This window comes from Rhynchophorus ferrugineus, unplaced genomic scaffold (assembly GCF_030347505.1).
Source record: "Rhynchophorus ferrugineus isolate W39M unplaced genomic scaffold, kcgeb_rfMv2 rfM4, whole genome shotgun sequence".
Classification (NCBI taxonomy): domain Eukaryota; kingdom Metazoa; phylum Arthropoda; class Insecta; order Coleoptera; family Curculionidae; genus Rhynchophorus; species Rhynchophorus ferrugineus.
Genome location: NW_027472583.1, coordinates 787376 through 811605, shown reverse-complemented (window position 1 = coordinate 811605; position 24230 = coordinate 787376). Strand labels below are relative to the sequence as shown.

The 24230-nt window shown below is 33.2% G+C and overlaps 1 protein-coding gene across 3 annotated transcripts in view; it reads left to right on the top strand.

The window, feature by feature from the left end:
• The window catches only part of Eip74EF (Ecdysone-induced protein E74), a 174964-nt gene that overhangs the window by 129292 nt on the left and 21442 nt on the right, over positions 1-24230 (top strand). For all 3 annotated transcript variants that reach the window (XM_076402570.1, XM_076402569.1, XM_076402571.1), the window contains 2 exons: positions 14160-14276; positions 22669-22893. In XM_076402570.1, the coding sequence (XP_076258685.1) occupies positions 14160-14276; positions 22669-22893 (342 nt within the window). The remainder of the gene's footprint in view (positions 1-14159; positions 14277-22668; positions 22894-24230) is intronic.

The following is a 24230-nucleotide window of genomic DNA, read 5'->3' as shown; positions in this document are numbered from 1 at the left end:
ATACTGCATATCCAGGAAGTCCAACCGCAATCACCAAAGAATCTTTGTTTTGAAATTTAAAAGAAGCGTTTATCTTTCGAAAATTTAACGATAAGTATACATGTACTGGAAAAAAAAACACACATACTGGTGAATAATCAGTTTTTTTCTGTTTTTTTTTATGCGTGAAAAGTGTTATATTGGTTAATATGTATAATTAGTTGCCGAATTTATTTAAATACTTGTTTTATTGAAATTATGATTTATTTAATTGGAAGTTTTATTGCGAAAAATCGGTACAATGTATTTTATTCAAAACTAGCGACCCGCCCCGGCTTCACACGGGTGCAATGCTGATACTAAATTAAATACACTACAGAAAAAATATGAACGTTGTATATAAAAACATAGCGGCCCGCTCCGACTTTGCACGGGCATAAAATATATATGCCTATGTCACTCAATGAAAACATGATTAAAATCGATCCAGTATTTTTGGTTCATTCATTACTGCCCTTGGCCTGCACGCATTAAATTTGGAGTAAAACAATTCCTCTTCCCCTATACTTACTATGAAGATTTCCTGCTATCTTTGGAATATCTAAATTCATACAATTTTTATTACATTACACATTTTTAAACGCAAATTTTAAATTTGTAATATCTCCGAAAATATTTGTTTAATTTACATGCTGTAAGGAACCATATTGATCTATATTAATTGCACACTGTATTTAAGGTACTTAATTCGATAAGGATTAATGCCGTATTGCTTAAAATAGCTTCGTAAATAAGCCATTTTCTCACGTAAAAAGTAAACAATAAAAATGGTTAATGTGGGTTATCCCTAAAAGATAAACATATACCATCGCGGACTTTTTTGTAGACCTTTTTATGGTGTACAATACTGTAGTACATTAATTTGATCTAACTCGTAGGGTTAGGCAGCGTTTTTGCTAATTGCTAAATAAGCCTAAAAAAATAGGTTAATTTACGACATCACATTAGAAACCTCTAAAATTAGCAATGTTGCCTTAATATATTATGCATGTATTATACATATAAACCTTCCTCTTGAATCACTCTATCTATTGAAAAAAACCGCATCAAAATCCGTTGCGTAGTTTTAAAGATTTAAGTGCACATAGGGATATAGGGACAGAAAAGGCGACTTTGTTTTATACTATGTAGTGATAATGTCCATCGATAGCCGCTACTTTTCATTTTCGGATCTTCCCATCTCCCATCTTTCGGACAATTCTCGGATTCGATCTCGAAAGAATCGGCCAATTTTTGGGTATCTGCATCAAAAATTAAACGCTGCTCAGAACAAGTAGTAGTCAGAAAGATTAAGGTCTGGAGAATACAGTGGTTGGGGTAGCACTTCACATTTTAATGTTTCGAAGTATGTTTTCACCGGTTGTGCAACATGTGGCATGTTGTCATGCTGATGAATGTTGTTTCATTGATGATTTCATCGAGCAATGCCTTCAAATCACCCTCTTCAAATTGTTCTGCCTGTCCAGAACACTCATTGTTTTCGGTGTCAAAATCACCACTTTTAAAAGGTCCAAACCAGTATTCAAATTTTGAAATCGATGGAGCACGGTTTCAATAAGCTTCACACAGCACTCGATGACCATCAGTCACCTATTTCTTCAGACTGAAGTAAAAATATAAAACTTCTCGCAAATGAGATTTACTCGCTACTAATTAAGACATTTTCGACGCATTGATAACAAATTTTTACTCACACACGAACTAACACACTGAACAGTGAAAACTGTCACAGAGGCTTCAACATGGAGTCCCACCTTTGTAATTCCCCAGTCCTTCTGAGACATAATCGAACTTTTTTAGCCCAATATATATACCCAAAACCATTTCTTGAGTAATATTTACTAAAACATGGGCTAATTTACTAAAAATAATCTAGGAACTAACAAAATCATCGCTTTATTCACAACTAAACTAATAACGGAAGAAAGCTGACATAACGAGGACGATATAACACAATTCATTTGTAAGTAATTCATTTGATTGTAACCTAGAGTATCGAATTGCAGATGGCAAAATTTGAATAAATTACTGGTCTATATTGTTAGATTTGTTTTTTCCTGTATTTCGTTTGATTCCTTTTTTCTCTTTTTTTACTCCTGAATTTTCTTTTTTTTCTATAACAGCTGCTACATTTTGCTGATGTAAAGTGATGAGTTCTAGAGACATCAGAACAAATACCTAGAACTAGACTATGCACTGATCAAGTTCTTATCGATCTGTTCTGTATCATTCCACTACTTTTTTACACTTTCTCTTATTCAAAAAGAAACATACACAAAACAAATTACCAAAATCGTTTGGAACTCACAGTTTTTGTACCTTTATATCTTATTAGTATTCTTATTATTATGCATCGATAGTATAACTTAGTTATTAATTAAAAGAAACCTTGTTACAACGAAGAATATAAAATATTGGACGTATATTCCAGACGGTCTATAGAACATTTCTTCGATGCGAAGCATTATATGGGTTTCGTCCTTCGAAAACAGGAAATGTCGCTGATTCTCAAGAATGAATTGTATTAGGACATCAACAATTATTTTCGGGAAGTCTTTTGTCGGTTGTATGTTATTAATAAAAATTATTAGTCACTTATTGATTTCTAACTATTCAAATGCTATAACGTAGTCGGCCAAGGACACGTATAGTTTTTATTTTATTTTTTCAGTTGCTCAATGGAGTGTTTTTATGAGAAAATGTTAAAAACCAATAAAACTAAACTAATATTAAGATGTAGCCCAACAAATAATTTATTTATACTTACACAGCGACTTGTATTCAATACTAAAACTTTATTGATCAAGATATCTTTTTCGTACAATTATTTGCCTATGCTTTCAAAATAATTTCTTCATTTAAGCCAATTTTTTTTTCTATAGCATACTCTCTGGATTATACAGTAGGTTACAAAGAAATTAGAAGTACAGTCCATTATATATATATATATATATATATATATAAATCTTATCTACAGAACAAGAATGCATTCTTTTGAAAATAATAAAAGTGGTTTCAATAAAGTTACTATAACTTTTAAATCACACGCCAAAACATAATGAAATTTTGACATTTGTCGTTAACCAACCCTAACAGCGGTTGTTTTTTGACCATTGTTTTTTATTTTCATTTAAAAATTCTGGTTTTCCCAAAGTTATTTTATTTATTATTTATTACAGGGTCAAATAAAAATCCAATTAGTATATTTAATAATGTTATTAATGATCAATAAAATTAAGTAATAAATAAATAGTAAAAATAAACTTAATATTTATTATTAGTTATATTTTAAGTGTAATTATATATACTGATGATGGTGGTAATAAAAAACGTTTTTCTACACGTAACTGAACCACCCTGTACATCGTGTCGACATACACTCGCACTTACACTATAAGAGGAAATCACACCAACCTTGGCCAAATAACCAAAATAAAAAAATGACTTTCACTCTTTTGCTGGCTGGTATCGTTCGAATTTTACCAGAGTTGTTCGAAAAGTATCATCAGTTCAATTAGTTCAATCGATATATAAACTTACGAAATTGTCATAATTATTATAAACATCCTAGCGGGCGTTCCAAGATTTCCGATATTAAGGGGTTATTTTAGTATAGAGGCATGGATTTTAGGTACTTTTAAGTAAAATTTAAACAATATTTTGAACAATATTTTTAATATCCATATTACTATATATTTATTAATATTTACAGAAAGCATAAAAGAAAAAAAATGTTATAATGTGGGGAAAAGAAAATTCTTAATCTAGACAAGTGATGCTATCGTACAAAATCAAACAAATAATTTTTCTGGAAAAAATTATTTTTTCAAATTTCTAGAATGAAATACCATCCAGATTGACGAAAAGAAAAAGGAAATATCCTGCTAAAGATTCCCGGCAATGCCAAAGGGTAAAACCTTAAATGGAATCAGGAATTTTCGTTCGGTGGCTGGCTTCCCCTCCGTACCCTCCCGCTCCTCCACCGCGCGGCCTAACCCCTCGCCGTCGCTCGATCCGCATTTCCCGGCGCTTTTCCACTTTCTCTTTCCGGCATTTCCGCCCCTGGAAGATCGATACGACTAGACTGGCCGACCTTTCTAGGTCATTGATGCCGCCATCATTGTATACTGCATTCCCTTTCTGGTTTCTCCCGCTCCGGCTGGAAAAATTTTTCGTGCAGACGGGGTTTTTCGCTTGTTTTATTTGTACATTGTCATGTTTCCGTTTTTCACTGGCCTTTGAATCAGTGGGAGACATCGGAGATGTTAATCGGTTTCGTTATAAATATTTTTAAACGCTGTAGGACGCTATTCTAGTCTAGAGGTATATATTTTAGGTATTTTTGTAAAAAAAAACAATTTTCACTAGATATTTATTAATATTCAAAGGATACGTAAAAGAAAAAAACCAAAATAAAAAATCCAAAAAATTACAGGATAACAAAGTGATAACCTGAAACCAAAATAAAAAAAATTCTCAATCTAGAGAAATATAGATAGAAGGCTGACACAAAATTGTAATCAAATTGATTCTTAATACTTATAATACTCCTTAATACATTGTTTTTATTTATGAACGAAGTCTACTAACTAAAAAAATATATTACTTTTTGTCCAACCCATTATATACGGTTGATATTACTCCACATATTGTTGATGTTATAATAATGCAAAAGGATATGCGATCTAGGTCAATAATGAATCAAACGTTTGCTAAGTGTAGAAATAGTTTAATAATAATATATCGAGCGCGAATTTGGTACTATCCAAATAACATGGCGACGTGTTATATAATCAATGGCATTTATGTAGGGTGTTTTTTTAAAGTAAAGAACATTTAAACAACCTAACTGTTAAATTAGATGGTTTTGAAAATTATCTACATTTTTACATAAAAAAAACAGTTTTCCATTTCGGGTATACCATTCTATTGGCCGAAGCCCATCAAATACCTTTAGAAATTAATGGTTATGTCATTTCATTTATATCACACGTCGTATTCCAATTGTCCGTTTTGGTTTCTACGTGTTATAAGTGGTGATTTTGTGTCATTGACAATGAACAGCCATCCTCCAGGCTTCCAACAAAGTTGAAAGACAATGAATTGCAAGACGAAAACGCACCTCAAAGAATCCATAAAATTTCAGACAGCTTATGGTTAAAAGCAAAAATCTGCACATTTTCACACAGTTTCATATTAGCATACAAAGAACTAACAGTCAAATATCAAAAGATGTCAAAAACATTTTAGCTGCCTTGTGTTAATCCTAATTTGACAGCAATGAGAGACATATGCAAGAAATGGGTTTCAAATTGTTATTCCAAAAATAAATGAACAAGTATCATATAGTACCATACAATAATACGATTAAATGTGGGTTAGTTAAACGCCAAAAATTATTGTTGAACGTTCCTAGACATCTCAAGTACGGCATACGGGATTGCAGGTTAAATTAAAGAAAATTACTTCCTAAAACGTCTTCCTCATCCGGAGTATGAGCTACCTCACAGGTAGTCATTTTACCGAAAACAAGGCGATGAACATACCGAATATCATGCAATATATTCAGGAGTTCCGCAAGGTAGTGCACTGGGTGCAGTACTATATCTTCTGTACACAGCTGATCTACCTACAACAAAAAAAAAACCACTGTGGCACCCACATACTAATATACGCATACGACACGGCAGTCTTAGCGTCTCATAGAGATCCAGCCATAGCATCAATTAACCTAGAAACACACCTAAATCAAATACAAATGTACCTTAAAAGGTGGTCTATAAAAGCCACCGAAACAAAATCCAGTCATTTAACTTTTACGCTGCGTAGAAGAACTTGTCCACCAGTCTATATCAATAATTATCAACAAATGTATTGGCTTATCGTATGCAAATCAAAAAAAGTTATTATTAGCTAACAAGATATTATTGTATAAATCTGTTGTTAAGCCTATTTGGTCATATGGAATTCAACAATGGGGAACCGCTAGCAAGTCTAATATATCCATCATGCAACGGTTCCTAAATAAAGTGTTGCGTACTATTGTCGATGCTCCGTACTATGTTTCAAATGAAGTGGTACAATACGATATTCCTCTAGAACCAATAACGAGTGTAATTCAAGGGGTTTATGTAAAGTACTTCGAAAGAGTGTCAGTGCACCCCAATGTACTCGCTAATCAGCTAAAAATGTGAAGTGACAGTGAAGTGCGTAGACTAAAAGTCTAACACCATCTGATCTGATCATTGGACATATATAGACTATAGAATAAGCTTTAAAATAACATGATGTGATATAACATACCATGTATATATAATATAAACATAACAAATACTTATTGCCCTTTGGGCAGATTGTGGAACGACTAAGAGTAATAAAACAAATTGGGTTTTGCCTGATGTTATTGTAAATGTTATTCATTGTTCACATATATAAAAATGGACACGGACGATGCTGAATGAGAGATAAAGAGAGAGAAACAAAAGCACACGTAACCTTTACTGGCACAAAATGAGGTCTTTCCATTTTACCATAGATAATGGTAAAACTATTTCCTGTTATATAGTTATTCCAAAAATATATAACCGACAAATTTCTTTCATATCTATAGGAGGTCACTGATCTTCCACAACTTATGGTCATTCAAACACTCATATAGATTAACTATTATTATATAGATATAGATTAAGAAGAGTAACATAAAATAATCAAAACAGACAACAGATAATATTTTTTCATTAAAAACCCAACTGCAATATGAAAAATGAATATTTTTAAACATTGGTTTTGCCTGATACAGACAGTACTACCTCATTAACAAAAATAAACTCAAAGAAATCTCGGCCATTCGGACCCATTCGTATATGGGGCCCAACCCATGGAACCAAACACACACAAATGTTAATAGACTATTAAGGCAAATCGATTTAACTGCAAAATATGATCAGGTCTCATATATCTCCAGACTACAATCACATACATATATAGAAACGGACACATGCGGACGGAACGAGAGCGACAGAGAGGGAAACAGAAAAGCACACGTAACTTTCACTGGCTTTATTGCAAACTTGTGTCTTGTATTTAAATTTTTCTTTTGTATCCTGAGCGGCGATTTTGCAATTGCCCCGAAAATTGATCAAGAACAATGAGATTTTTGCATTTGAATTTCTGATATGGTAACACCTATGGGTTCGGTACCATAATATTGCCGATTTCATTTCGACATCTCTTATCCGGGATCGATTCAGTTCGACGTTATAAAAACATAATTTTCAGAGATCGATTGTTTCGTTCGCTAGCCGGCCAATTAGATCTCTCTTCGGTACCTCCTAGGAAACCGCGACGGTCTCGATGCAAAAGTAAAATGAGGAAAAGACCGAAAAGGAACGAGATAGACGAGAACGAATTTCGTTATGTAACGCGCGCACGGGTACGAGCGTTGTGTATTTTTTCGGCCTTAACCTAGATTTGTGTCGGCATCAAAGTAGGCTTGGACTTTCGCAACGGCCACCGTGGAGCGGCAATCGCGCTGAAATATCAACTTCCTTTTCAGAAAATGACGTTTTTTCCCATCATTAATTGCTCATATTGTTGCCGTGCCTATACAGGGGGATTATTTGATCTTGAATCTTAACCCACCAGATAGAAATAAAGACTCTCGTTTTTGCGTAAAACTATGTCCAACATCATCCAGTGATATTTCTATTTATTTATCACCAAATTTGAAAACCAATAGAAATAGTTTTACAAGAGAAAACACAGATTGAAACAAAAGTTACTTACTCTATTGCATTTTTGTTATGATATACTATAACACGTAAAAATTATGATATAAACCATTTCATTGATTCGGTGGCAGCTGTCTTCGTCAAGATTTAGCTTTTCAGAAAAAAAAAAAGAAACAACTATCTCCAAAAATTTAACTATTTTCTTTTTTTAGGGCTTTTTTGGAGAGCTTTTTTGCGTACTTAAAACATTACATGTACAATTTCCCAACCACTTTGAAAACCAACCGGCCTATTGGAAAATGTTTTACAGGAAAAAGCAACAGAGATTAAAAAAAAGCTATTAACAGGGATTAATGTCATATATTGACAGTATATTAATTTCCTAAGATGTGCATTTCATCTTCAACATTTTAACTACTTTATTTAATTTTTTATGACACATATTAACACCTTAAAATTATAATATAAATCATTATATTCTCTTTTTTTCAAAAACGAATAGTAACGAAAATTTAACTATTTTATTTATACTCTTTATATTTTATTTATATTATATATATATATATATATATATATATATATATATATATATATATATAGTTTATATTTTATTTATATTTTATATATATTATATATTTTTTATTTTTTATTATATATTAAAGCACCAATATTATTTTTTATTAATTTGAAATGTTTGGGCAGTTAAGGAACTATTGCCTATATAACTATTGAAATAAATGCAGCATTTTTCTAATCGTTTATAAATACACGAATACCACTGATTTTTTGACAGCATAACATAAGCTACACTAAATCAATCTACCACATCCTTGCAAGACGTATTTTTATGAAAAGCAAACCATACAAGAAACGTTTCTGTAATTAAGTATTCAAAATGTAGTACTTAAATCAAATTAATCTTACTTACGCCCAGTGTAAACCAAAAAATATATTCACTTTCAATTGGATTAAATCATTTTATTACAATATTAATTAATAATGGCATCATTTCTGAAAAAAATCTCGGACTAGTTCCAAAAATGGTTCCCAGTGACAAATCAAATCTGTGGGAACAGCTGATCACCGTTTGGCAGTTCGAGCTTTTAACTCTGAAACCTACTAAAAACCATCAGTTGGTCCATTAATTAAACTAAACTCTAAAAATCACATCGGACTTTAGACAGTTGACAACGTTTAATAAACACACTATGACACAACGGTAATATTTTAACGAAAATTAGGTTTTTTCGAATCGTATTTTTCTAGTTTACTGTAACACGTGTCAAGTGACTATTCCAAGGTTTTCCGCCAGTAATTTCGGTTCGTTTTGGGAGCGGTTAAGATCGAAAAGTGTCAACTGTGTTTTTTTTTTCGGAAATTCGATCGTTCTCATTATAAGATGTTGATTTATTAAATTATCAATTTTTTTTAAAAGTTTTATTGTTGAAATACCCAATGACAGTTCCTGATGTACATTTATTAAAATAAAAATAAAATATTTGTTCACTTAGCTCACAAGTGCACTCTACATATATTTCAAACCAGGCACTTTTGTCCTTCATAATTTCTAATTAAAATAATTAAAAAACTCTAATTAATTTATAACCATGTCATTTTTGTGGAATAATATTAACACTTCCTTTTTTTCTATACAATTTCACTTGCTATTTAATTTTTTAACGCCTGATCTGATTTGGCTACATAACCAGTAATGGTAAAGATGCGATGTGTTACATTGTCTTGATGAATGGATCTTTTCTCATTTTTTTCTAGTTTCTATTAAACTTTTTAGGTGCAGCTTAAATGTTTCCGAAAGTAACCATTAATGTTTTTAAATGAATTACATCTTACATTAGAAATGCTTAGTACAATCTTAATTTACAAATATATTTATTAGTGTTCTGTTGTACTTGCATTAACATGCAACAAAGGTCAGTACTGGATTAATAAATTAGTATGTATTTCCCAAATTAAAATAAAACTAAACTACTTAAGCTAAAGTTAGGTTGAGGGTATCTTCGGACTAACCACTCGCTCAAGTTCCACCACCAATTTCATGAATCACTTCATTTTATAATGTTAAAAATTCTTTATGTAGATAACTGAAATCTTGACCAACCTTAGATTTCTATGTATCACTAATCCTCGATCAAAATAAAACTAAACTACTTAAGCTAAAGTTAAGTTGAGGGTATCTTCGGACTAACCAGTACAGTTGTTTGACTATGAATCTAATCTGCTCTGCTTTTTGTATAACATGATCTTTTTCAATTTAACCTACCATCGAGATGTACGCCGAAGTATTGAACTGATTCTGCTTGAGGAATGGGACATCCGTCAAGTGATTTAATTAGGTCTTTGTCATTTCGTCGTAACTACCATTAAATGATGGCCCAGATTGTTGAATAATACAACTACTCGACCAATGACCATGTGGCTCAAGTTCCACCACCGATTTCATGAATCACTTCATTTTATAATGTTAACAATTCTTTATATAGATAACTGAAATCTTGACCAACCTTAGATTTCTATATATCACTAATCCTCGATCAAAATAAAACTAAACTACTTAAGCTAAAGTTAAGTTGAGGGTATCTTCGGACTAACCAGTACAGTTGTTTGACTATGAATCTAATCTGCTCTGCTTTTTGTATAACATGATCTTTTTCAATTTAACCTACCATCGAGATGTACGCCGAAGTATTGAACTGATTCTGCTTGAGGAATGGGACATCCGTCAAGTGATTTAATTAGGTCTTTGTCATTTCGTCGTAACTACCATTAAATGATGGCCCAGATTGTTGAATAATACAACTACTCGACCAATGACCATGTGGCTCAAGTTCCACCACCGATTTCATGAATCACTTCATTTTATAATGTTAACAATTCTTTATATAGATAACTGAAATCTTGACCAACCTTAGATTTCTATATATCACTAATCCTCGATCAAAATAAAACTAAACTACTTAAGCTAAAGTTAAGTTGAGGGTATCTTCGGACTAACCAGTACAGTTGTTTGACTATGAATCTAATCTGCTCTGCTTTTTGTATAACATGATCTTTTTCAATTTTACCTACCATCGAGATGTACGCCGAAGTATTGAACTGATTCTGCTTGAGGAATGGGACATCCGTCAAGTGATTTAATTAGGTCTTTGTCATTTCGTCGTAACTACCATTAAATGATGGCCCAGATTGTTGAATAATACAACTACTCGACCAATGACCATGTGGCTCAAGTTCCACCACCGATTTCATGAATCACTTCATTTTATAATGTTAACAATTCTTTATATAGATAACTGAAATCTTGACCAACCTTAGATTTCTATATATCACTAATCCTCGATCAAAATAAAACTAAACTACTTAAGCTAAAGTTAAGTTGAGGGTATCTTCGGACTAACCAGTACAGTTGTTTGACTATGAATCTAATCTGCTCTGCTTTTTGTATAACATGATCTTTTTCAATTTAACCTACCATCGAGATGTACGCCGAAGTATTGAACTGATTCTGCTTGAGGAATGGGACATCCGTCAAGTGATTTAATTAGGTCTTTGTCATTTCGTCGTAACTACCATTAAATGATGGCCCAGATTGTTGAATAATACAACTACTCGACCAATGACCATGTGGCTCAAGTTCCACCACCGATTTCATGAATCACTTCATTTTATAATGTTAACAATTCTTTATATAGATAACTGAAATCTTGACCAACCTTAGATTTCTATATATCACTAATCCTCGATCAAAATAAAACTAAACTACTTAAGCTAAAGTTAAGTTGAGGGTATCTTCGGACTAACCAGTACAGTTGTTTGACTATGAATCTAATCTGCTCTGCTTTTTGTATAACATGATCTTTTTCAATTTTACCTACCATCGAGATGTACGCCGAAGTATTGAACTGATTCTGCTTGAGGAATGGGACATCCGTCAAGTGATATAATTAGGTCTTTGTCATTTCGTCGTAACTACCATTAAATGATGGCCCAGATTGTTGAATAATACAACTACTCGACCAATGACCATGTGGCTTAAGTTCCACCACCGATTTCATGAATCACTTCATTTTATAATGTTAACAATTCTTTATATAGATAACTGAAATCTTGACCAACCTTAGATTTCTATATATCACTAATCCTCGATCAAAATAAAACTAAACTACTTAAGCTAAAGTTAAGTTGAGGGTATCTTCGGACTAACCAGTACAGTTGTTTGACTATGAATCTAATCTGCTCTGCTTTTTGTATAACATGATCTTTTTCAATTTAACCTACCATCGAGATGTACGCCGAAGTATTGAACTGATTCTGCTTGAGGAATGGGACATCCGTCAAGTGATTTAATTAGGTCTTTGTCATTTCGTCGTAACTACCATTAAATGATGGCCCAGATTGTTGAATAATACAACTACTCGACCAATGACCATGTGGCTCAAGTTCCACCACCGATTTCATGAATCACTTCATTTTATAATGTTAACAATTCTTTATATAGATAACTGAAATCTTGACCAACCTTAGATTTCTATATATCACTAATCCTCGATCAAAATAAAACTAAACTACTTAAGCTAAAGTTAAGTTGAGGGTATCTTCGGACTAACCAGTACAGTTGTTTGACTATGAATCTAATCTGCTCTGCTTTTTGTATAACATGATCTTTTTCAATTTTACCTACCATCGAGATGTACGCCGAAGTATTGAACTGATTCTGCTTGAGGAATGGGACATCCGTCAAGTGATATAATTAGGTCTTTGTCATTTCGTCGTAACTACCATTAAATGATGGCCCAGATTGTTGAATAATACAACTACTCGACCAATGACCATGTGGCTTAAGTTCCACCACCGATTTCATGAATCACTTCATTTTATAATGTTAACAATTCTTTATATAGATAACTGAAATCTTGACCAACCTTAGATTTCTATATATCACTAATCCTCGATCAAAATAAAACTAAACTACTTAAGCTAAAGTTAAGTTGAGGGTTTCTTCGGACTAACCAGTACAGTTGTTTGACTATGAATCTAATCTGCTCTGCTTTTTGTATAACATGATCTTTTTCAATTTTACCTACCATCGAGATGTACGCCGAAGTATTGAACTGATTCTGCTTGAGGAATGGGACATCCGTCAAGTGATTTAATTAGGTCTTTGTCATTTCGTCGTAACTACCATTAAATGATGGCCCAGATTGTTGAATAATACAACTACTCGACCAATGACCATGTGGCTTAAGTTCCACCACCGATTTCATGAATCACTTCATTTTATAATGTTAACAATTCTTTATATAGATAACTGAAATCTTGACCAACCTTAGATTTCTATATATCACTAATCTTCGATCAATATTTGACAAGATATAGTTTTATTAGATTATTATTACCATTTATTTATATTTGTCAAATTATGTGTTTAAAACTTTATAATCAAATGTTTGTTTTTATGGTGAATGTGAACGGTGAGTGTTATAATGAGGAGGTTATCATGGAATTTTATCCATGATTTTCAAATCTTCTAAACTGAAAGTCGAGCTATGAACGTTAGCAGTTTAAAATCGAACTATTTGCGGGTGTTCTATTTCATAGTAATCTTGGACCGCTCGTGGGGCTAACTAATGACAGTGTTTCGGCAAAAATTAATAGGATTTTCTACACGATACTTGTTCTAAATGTATTTTTCTAGCCGGGTCCAGCATATGTCGCCACTATTTCAGGGACTGGCGCTAATTTCTCGCGAGGCGGTCGCCCCTGGAAACGTGAAAAATGGAATTAACTGGGTTAAATTTATTTTTTGCGCGAAAACATTTAAACAAGCAGCATGATCTCGAATTAGAATCGCCGATCAAAATGCGCACGAGAAACGCTCTATCCCGAGGGAATTGGGTCGCATTCGCAATAAAACCGCGCCCGTATTTATTGCAGTTTTTCCTCCGCGATCGTTTATCCTGCCTTCACGCCTCTCGCCCCTCCCCACCCCGCCGGCCTTATTTGTTCCCCGCTCGCGACCTAATTTCCGAAGACGCATCATCAACAATTTCGCGAGATCCATTGCCAAAACTGATACACGGCGGATCCACAACAACCCAACCGATGCATATCGCCGATTGATCGACTCCAGCGTTGCCTCACCGCTGCCGGTCTATCAAGTGGGCGTCTGTCAATCAGACGATGACGAAAGCGCGGCGAGAAAGAAGCGAAAACCGTCCGGAAACGGTCGGTTTCCTTGGCCTACTTGGCAACGCTGCTCCTGGTATTGTTGTCGTGGTACTGCGTGTATGTTCTTGCAATTCAATATCTTTTTATGGCATAACGATATAACATTAAGAAAAAACGAATACATTCTGTTTCTTTTTGTTGCAGTTGACAAGGAACAAAATAACTATCTTCATCAACTGCTTTCGAGGCAGAGGAGTGATCTACAACACCAGTCTCTGTGTGAGTACGCTAGAAGGAAAACCGGCTACCCAACATCCACAGGTAGGAAATTGACTGGTTACAATTAATTGACAGTACTAACTGCTGTTTTCATTAAATTTTATTGCTGATGTTTCTTCGTCCTGTATTTTCGAATTTTCAAGAACCATACTATTCAAACTATTTTTTGTGATCTGATGAGTTTCCTTTGCAAAAGAAATTTCTAACTGTGCGTATAAATATACCAGGGGAGTCGATAATCTATATCTTGTTTTATCCCAAAAAAATACAAGATTTATATACAAGATAGTTTTTTATTTGAAATAAACTATTTTCATCGAGTAATTTCTTAAATTCTTTAAAATAAACGAAGTGCTGAACTGCAAACACATATCCCATCAACACGAAAACGTAGTAGGCGGATGGAGCCAGGTCTGGAGAGTGCGACAAAAATTTCCCATCCAAGCAATTTCAATACTTTTTAACTAGTTAGTGTGTATAGTTTTTCCCATCTTCTGAATCTCCCCAAAATCTTTCCATCTTTTGGATCTTTCACATGACATCTGCCAGTTGTTTTTGAGCTTGTTTTGGATCTTTATTCAATAATTCCAGCAATTCGGCTTATTAGAACGTTATTTGTCTTGAGTCACTTTTGAATCGTCGAAGCCACTTGTAGTTGAGCATACTTACTAGCATAATCATGACCTTCAGTGGCTTTTTTCCTTTTGATGAGACAAGTAAAGTAATGCGTGCTATAAACGCACAGTTTTCAAGAACAATGTTGGATATTTTCAAAAATTAAGAATCTATAATGTCACTTGTCTAGCTGTGAGATTAATGTCAATAGAATAATGCCAATATAAATATATTAAAGAACTATAAAATTATTACCAACACACCTGGTATATTATGAGTTTCCTTTAATATTGAAAGATAATTTATCTTATTCCTGTGCCTGTTTATATTGTAATAATTATTGATAACAATGCGGTCAGTTAATCAAAAGCTGTTCTTCTATAGTTTACTATATGTTCTGATAATTGAAGGGGCCAACGTCTGGTAAATTCAGCCATGTAGATTTTTACATTTCTGCTTATATATCAAACGTTTTCTCAATCTGATTGACGGATTTTTCAATCGTTTCTTTCATAGCTCAATCCCATCATCAACTCGTTCTACACTAGCTTTAGCCAGCAATGATAACCTTGCTCAGCAATAAAAAGGATATTTTCATTAGACTTAGTTTTTGAAAAGTGTTTTGTCCTAAGGAAAATAGTAAACATGTTAACATCACCTAATATTTGATATAGTCAGTAATTGGAAAAGATCTTGTTTTTTTCCTCGTAACTGATGACTAGAGCATGTTGATGAAACTAGAATATAACTAGGTGAAAATATATCGAGGTAAGAGAGGAGAAAAACATTTTTTTAAATGATCATGTTGCAGCTGAGTTGAGATACCATCTTTTGTAAAAGCTCTGGGGCCAATTGTATGTCTCTTTTGTTCCTTTAGAGCTTGAAGTATTTAACAGCCTAGCTTATCCTTTCCAATAGGACTTGTGACTAAAGCTAATCGGACTTTTGGCATTTTTTCAAATAATCACTCGTAGTGGTTCAACAATCTGCCTAGTAGGCAAATAAGTATTTCTTGTGATTATATTATATACATGATAAGTAGAAAATCACTTCATTAAGTGATATCCTGTATTAGTTTTATACTAAAACATATTTTAAGGTCTATATTTTCACTCTTTTAAAGTACCTAACATAAACATTTTGAATTACACTCGTTATGGGTTCTTGAGGTGTATCGTGTTGTATCATTTCATTAGAGGTATAGTACGGAGCATCAATAAAGGCACCCAACACTTTGTTTTGGATCCATTGTATGATGGCTATACTAGCTAGATTCTAAATGACCAAATAGAAATGATAATTTGGATTTGCGACAGATGAGCCACTACATTTATGTTGTGTTCGATTAGATTTGTGCATCTTTCAGGCTATACGTCGGTCCAGATGCATTCCAAGATATTTAACATATTTTGCTTTCATTTGCTTTAATTCGTCATGTCTTTAGTCACAGTTGTATTTTATCAATATGTATTTGTAGATTCTTTGATGCTGTTATTGAATTTTCGTGTGATACTAAGACGGCTGTGTCCTCTACAAATGTTGCCACAGTACCACATATATAGGAGATACAATATCGGACCACTGGGTGCAGGTGTACTGACACGGCCATGCGGAACCCTTAACACTAAAACTGAAAATGTGAATGAGGGAGGAGTATAAAAATATATGGGAATAGGATACTTTCGGTTTCGTTCATTCTTTTGTTTTCCATTTTTTGGACATTCTTTGGAGTAATGAGAATAGAGTGGAAACAGGAACAGACTTAAAATATGCGAAAGTACGTTATACGAGTAACCCCACATATCAAATTACACCCCAATTTCCACCAAATTACATGCTGACCAACGTCCATCGAAATTAACAGTGGAAAAGAAACGGGCCATCGAAAACTAGTTTCCTACTCAAATAGAGAATCCGAAGGTTGGGAGATTCATTTAATTCCGCCGTTTCCCACCCTGTCCCTCTGGCCAGTAGGAAAATATTCCTTAAAACCGGCTATCGCCAGCTAACTGACCAACGTCCAGCCTTGTGTTCTGGCGGTAAAAAACGAGCCGAAGAAGCAGAAATGTTTTTTCCTACAAAAAGGGTCTCGATAGGGTGAATTATAATTGAAAAGGGATGGTCGTATTGTGGAGAAATAACATGGAGGGTAGTTTTTTAAAAATCAGTTAAGTTTTACTGGCATATACTCGTACACATGCCTTCGGACTTTATTATGTTTTGTTTTGTGTTATAATTTTGTTCTGTTTCTTCTGGTGAGCTTAACAATGTGTTTTCGGATATTTCTGTTAACACTTGATGCACTACAGTATTTCAAACATTCTGGCAGTACAATATTGACCTTCAAAGTGATCTTCCTTGGATAGAATATAACATTTTACCAGTCTTTCAAATTATTGCTGGATTCTCAATTGCTTTTAATGATATGACTCGACTCACAATCTTCTTAGAATAAATGTATATCTTAGAATAATGTAATGTATAAATGTATATCATGGAATCGTAGGACTTTGTTTTGGAAATACAGGTCTAAATTGGCTTTATCTTTGCCTAATAAACCAATCACTTTGATTTTAGATCAAGTTGAGAGTATCTTCCGACTATCAGGTGCTATCAGTCCTATCAGTTGCTTGATTTTAATTCTGATCTGCTCTGCTTTTTGTCTAACGTGATGTATTTTGATGTCTTCATTTTTTCAACAAGTTCTGGGATTAAAAAATAAATTAACAACACAATGCAACCTTATTGTTCAAAACACTATCATTTTACTTCCAAAGTAGGCTTCAACAAGTAAACATCCAGTAATCAATGGCTGTTAGATCTTGAGGGAGTTCGACGATTATGTTTCTACGACACTCTCTTGACGTCTGCCAAAGGTCAGTGATCACAGAGGACCCGATCTGGACTATACGGTGTTTGGAAAAGCAATTCGAAGCGCAATTAATTGAATTTAACCAGTTAATAACAATTATATTTGACTATTTATTGCTTTGTATTAAATTAGTGTGGGTAATAATTTCATTTGAATTATAACGCTATCTTTATCGCCCGTATTTGTTAACTGTTGAATTATTTAAGGACATGTTCCTAAGAAAACACATAAAAAAAACGCCACCGTATCAGATATAACACAGTACTTGAACAAATCAAATTCGTTAATTACCAAGAAATAGATCTAATCAGGAAAAATAAACACGTTAATGCTGTCTATTCGAGCTTGATGCGTTAATACAGAGAAACGTAGAGGGAAACGTTTCTGTTGCATAAATAAATACGGTTCGGGTCCGACGAGACGTCATTTTTCGCTTTTAGCCGAGACAAACGGCGATCGCCCCCGCCGTAGCCACCTTTGTGACCCGCCGCGCGGAATGCTCTTTTGTTCGAATACGGGTCTAACCCTTTTGCACAATTGCGAACAACAAAAATGACGTATCCGACAGATGTTGGCGGGCACGTGTTCGACTACTGTTTACATTTTTACCCGAAAACCGACAAAATATCCATAATCCTTTTCGTGTAATAATACGTGATTGGTTCCTCAACGTGGTCGTACGTTGGGAAACGACAACGCAACACCGGTATTTGCATGCCGCGTGGATGAATGGGGGAGCCGACTCTATACCCTCGGAACTCGGCGACCGATTCGCAAAAAGGATTTGTTTGAAACCTTATACGGGTGTAAACAGTAGAAAAATGACCATCTGGGTTGAAGAAGTCTTTGTAGGGACCTTCAGCCAACAAAGGGTTTAGATGAGGGGCTATTTTTCCGTATGAATAGGGGTTTACTGTCATTTATATTGTCTTAAATAGGAAGTTGACTGCCATTGGGCTTTCTGTTTCTTTGATTAATTTTCACTGGTATAATTTATGCTTATAATACTTCGGAAAGAATCAAGTATTAAGCAGATAAATTACTCGTTATTAATTAATTTAATTTAACAATGTTTTATTTCAATCAGACGACATAATAACAATAATTTAATAAAAACGTTACATACTAGAGTACTTTTAATATAATTTTGATTTATATAGTTTACCAATATTTATTGCTTAGTAGCAAATCATTGTTTGTTAACTTAAAAATAAAAAATTATATGATCTAAAAGGTCTAAAATCGAAGATAAATTATTTGCTATCAATATTTGTTTAAATCGTGGTCTTTATTAGCCAATTTTTAATTAAAATTGGTACAGTTTTAAATTATCCAAAGCTTTAGTTGCTATTCAAATCTCTATGATTAAAGTCTAAAATAATGTTCATTTATGCTATGTAAAAAAGTTTTTAGATGATAAAAATAATTATTAACTTATATTTTCTTCTTATAAAAACGTATTACTTGAGCAACAAATAGAAAAGTGGCAATACTTGGAAAAAATTGATTCTGACATCTAGAACTACCCAAAATCATATTGAACTTTTTATTTTAAGACACAATGAGCACTGTGCCCAATGCTTGCCATATTCACATAATGCAACAAAGACATATTTGAGTGTCACTTTGCTCGTTATTCTAGCCTACCAACATTGATGTTATATTAAACAATAAGCTAAAAAGTTAACATCTAACTTATTCACACCTTAAAACATTCTCTTATGGAAAAGGATCTTCATTATAAGAAGAATTAACAGCGCAGAAACCGTACAGGATTTTACATAAATGAGAATTTCGTTCGAACAAGTATATTACAGTTCAGAAAAATTCGTTGCAGTATATTTCCAAGACCAAAAATTAAATGTCATTTGTTTTTAGGGACTTAAAATAAGAATAGTTATTTTTATTAATGAATGAAATGTCAAGTGCTTCCTTTTTTATTATAATAAATCTGTAGGTTAAAAGTGTACAAAACTAAATACAACAATTAGTTAAAATAAGTATTATTGAGATAATGAAGAAACTGGCTCAAATTAATTAATTCGGTTCTTGTACAGGTTACAAGACACCAAAATGGACAAATTGATGATACAAAGTAAGCGTTATTTATATTTGCAAGACATTATGATTAAGTTATAAACACAACAAACTAATTATTACTAGAAAAATCCTGTCAAGAGGTTAATAACACAAGAGGGGAGTAGGAACATAATATTAATAGTGATTGCTATTTTTGTAGCAACAATATGCCAATATATGTTAACAATTTGATATATTATACATCCATTTAGATGTTTTAGAAATAATTGATTAATATATTGCTAAGTTATTTAAGAGATTAAACGGGATATTCGTCCAATTTGGTCTTGCAATTTATTGCAATTGCACTATAAGTTTCTAAAAGTATTTGATGGGATTAAGCAACAGATTTTTTTTAAATAAAACAAAAATAATGAATATGCTCAATGATGCTAAATGGGAAACTGTTATTTCACGTAGACAAATGTCAAGACCATCGAATTTAACAGTCATCTGTGATATTACAAAAGAAACTAAGCACTAATATCTTTTTCCTACTATTTAAAATCCTCTATTGTTAAAAAACCAGCGGTTGACGAAACCGGTAGACTGTTTTAACCGAAGAATATTTATGAGCATGAGTCGCCTCAGAAAAAAATCTCATACCAACCCCAAGATATCCGATTTTTCTAATTAATTTTAATCGTCCGTCGTTGAAGGCAAAGAAAAAAAAACAACCTCCAAACCTGTCTCGATCATTAGTTCCGTCAAGCGAACTCTGAGGCACCTCTCCTCCGTCCCGTTTCTCACACGCACAGTCGGCAAACAAGACCCCTGCACGTCACCCCGTTCGGTCCGACTGACCCACAAAAAAAACCTGTCCGAAAGGAAGATCTTCGCATGTCCGAAAACGGACATCGTCCATTCGAAGGGTAGAAGTGACCTTTGCGCCCCGAAAACCATTAATCATACTTTTATGTCGACATCAGCCTGCGAGGGTAGAGGGGAGGGCGTTCGATGCGGTACAGTCGAACGGTGAGATACGTGGTGTACGTCGTGGGGCCATAGTAGCCGTTTCTTTGCGATGGGCGAGTGTAACTGGTTAGTTGGCGATTATGTCGTTACATTTCTTGACCGTTGGAGATTTGGTTCGCGATTTTTTTCCACCGTATATACCGGGGATTACGTGGATGGAGATTTACGGATTAGTCCATAGATTTTTATCGCCGATCGCTTTATTGAAGCTTCAAAAAAATACGAAAAATTGTTTTTAGCTACGTATGTTTTAGATGATTTATATGTTTCTATATTAACTTTACTATTTTATTAATGAATTAACGAAAATTATAGTTAAATATAAACAGGTACATTTAAAACGTCTTGATATAGAGACCACAGAGGAAAAATATTGAAAAGTCAAAAGTATATTATCTTAGAAACTCACTTTATTATATAGCTATAGCTAAAAATATAAATGTAACATTATTTAAAGTATAGAACTAGAACTACTAAAATTAATAAAATGGATTACTATTTCACGCGCCTAATAGTTTAAGTATTGAGAATATATAGACATCTCAAAGAGTAAACATGAATACTTACAGAGAGGTCCATACATTTTTTATTCTCTCAATCGCTTTATTAGAATTTTAAAAAATTCGAAATATTGGTCTTGCCAATGTACGTTTCAGATAATTTATATGTTTCTTTAAGAGATGGTAACATAAATAGACAGAAGACATAGACCTATTATTTTAGATGAAATTTAACAAACAACTAATTATCTCACTCGCTAACACAACAACAAAATTTAATTTAATTTACAACAAATTTTAATTCCTTTTTTACAACTCCCCAACAACTGTTTTTTCAGATTTAGCTCCTTCTGACTAAAACTCCTCGTAGAAATAATACAACAAAAACATCTCATTAACATGTAAAATATTCATGTAGGTCAATAAGTCTTAAGGGCAATAGAGCTTAGATATTCTATAATTTTAGTAAAAGGCTATAGATTATCTATAATCATATAACATTATTTAACAGGGCACACTAAAGTATATTTCTTCTTCCTATATTCTAAGAAATAGTATATTGAAACTAAGACTGTTAAAACTAAACATTAAAATAGTCTATAAACTGATCAGAACGAATTAGAAGCGAAGCATATATTTGAAAAAAGCTACATGTATAAAATATAATATGTAGAAATAAAATAATATATAAATAATCTATAAAATAAGATAATCCAGCAGGTTCAAATTAATTAATCTTATCACACAAAGTTGAAGGTCGAATTCAACAAGTCCAAGTTAGTTATAGTACATAGAAATAGATAAATATTTAAACATTGTGGCGAGAAAAATATTGGATGTAAACTGAAAATTTTATATAAACTATTTAACATGATACTTATTTTGAAGAAGTAGCAAAGAGACATTTATTGTTGGAAAACAAACCAAAATTATGTAAATAATCTAAGATCTAAAGTCAATTAGCGTAGTGAATTTTATTTAATACGCCTTTCAATATAACACGATGAACTTTGCCAGTTCTCTTGCTACTAGAACACTCAATATATGTTTCCGAGATCGTAAAACTCTCCATTTTACCCCCGTATTTATAGCGGTCGCATCCACTTGCTCAGCGCTTCACAAAGTGGTAAGCTTTCGTTTCCTAATTTGCATAAGATATTCAACAGCTAAGGGGGATTGTTTTGATTTATTTATTCGACAATTCGGGGAAGGGTATTTGGTGTTTTTGGTCAGTAATATTCTCGCCCTGCCCGCCATAATGCCGGCCATTCAGACTTCGAACCTTCCTCTTTCCCATTGTCCGCATTTTCCGTCGGCCGGCAAAGGGCGCGGGGGGTGCTGGTTCGATATTGTTCAACGGATACAAGAGGCTCACCGATATTGATGTTTTCAGGTTCGCTGCCACCGAGTCCCGCGGATTCTGGCGTGTCCGACGTGGATAGTTCTTCGTCGGGACATGCCTCCACTGACGAGTTGAAGGCCCGTCTTCAACCGTCGATCCACTCGCCCGTCGGAGGACTCTTCCCCAGACACCCGTCGTTGAACTGGAACACCTCAATCCATCAACACTCGCAAAGACAGAACCATGTCGCCCAGCAATTTTACCAACCTTTCACCAGTAAGTATTTTATTTATACATAAATATGTTTAATATTGGATGTGTGCATAAGTTGTAATAAATTATTCACCGTGTCTAATCATTTTCATTTCTCATCAAATTTTCTTTACGAAGAAGAAATAATTTAAAAAAAAAATCATTGAAAGTTTAAAGAGAATATTCTGTATCTGAAACTATTTGTAAGAAATTGGTTTCGACTTTTCAAAGATGGTAAAATATGAGAAGACTACAAATTGGAAGCATTACCAGATGAACATCAAATGGCAAAATACAAAATACAAAAATAAGTTGCCAAATTATCAGTTAATCGTCAATAATTAAAAATAGACGGCACAAAGAAGGTACACAAAAGGTAGTTTTAGAATAAGTAATAAGTAGTAAGAACAGCTAAAAACTATCAAAGGACTGCCAACAACTTGAACAATTTTGGAATACTTTAGAAGAATGAAACATTCTGAGTACAGAACTTCCGATAGATAAACTTCCTTAGATATTATTTTCTTGATATATACCACACTATTTGACAATGAATAAGATATGATCTTTTATTATTCAATTTTTATAAAGTTACAGAAATTTATTTTTCATCAAATATAATAATTCATCCAATTCGATACTTACAGAAACAATTTAAATAGTTAATAAGGCACAGTATTAAGTACACCAATATTGGTATACTGTTTTTCAATAAACATTTGGTTTTGTTAGATTTTTAGTAATTGAGATCTTTGTTTTCATTAGAGCCTTACAGATTTGTAAGAACATATGCAATTACAATATCACACCAAGTATTTTATCTGTGTACAAGTGCAAAATCTGTGTTTAGACATGCTTTAATATATTACATTTAACTATATTTTTAAAACTAGATCTCCTGTTAGTTTCTTTCACTTTACTTGGATTTAGTGAGAACACATCTATATGCAAGTATTGTTCAAAATGCTTGAAACTTCTACTTACCATTACACAACAGACTGTAAAGTCCTGACAGAATCACATGGTTCAAACAAACATGTACAAGCTACCCTCAGCCTGGTGAAATATAAATCATCGAAGCCCATTTTCTGCACTATGGATGACATTCAAATCTTGTAGAAATACACCCTGATTTTATGCGCACTTATAAAACTAAGCCCATCACATCACATTAAATATAATTATCCATGTTACTTGGTAACTAAAGCAAGAATAGTTATTAGAATATATACAAAATATATACAATAAATAAAACAATTAAGGTCTAACCTCAAATTTTATCGACGCTAGACATAATTAAAGGGAGTAAAAGTAGTAAACTCTTACATCGAACTGGTCTTCAAAAAAATAATATCTGCTGG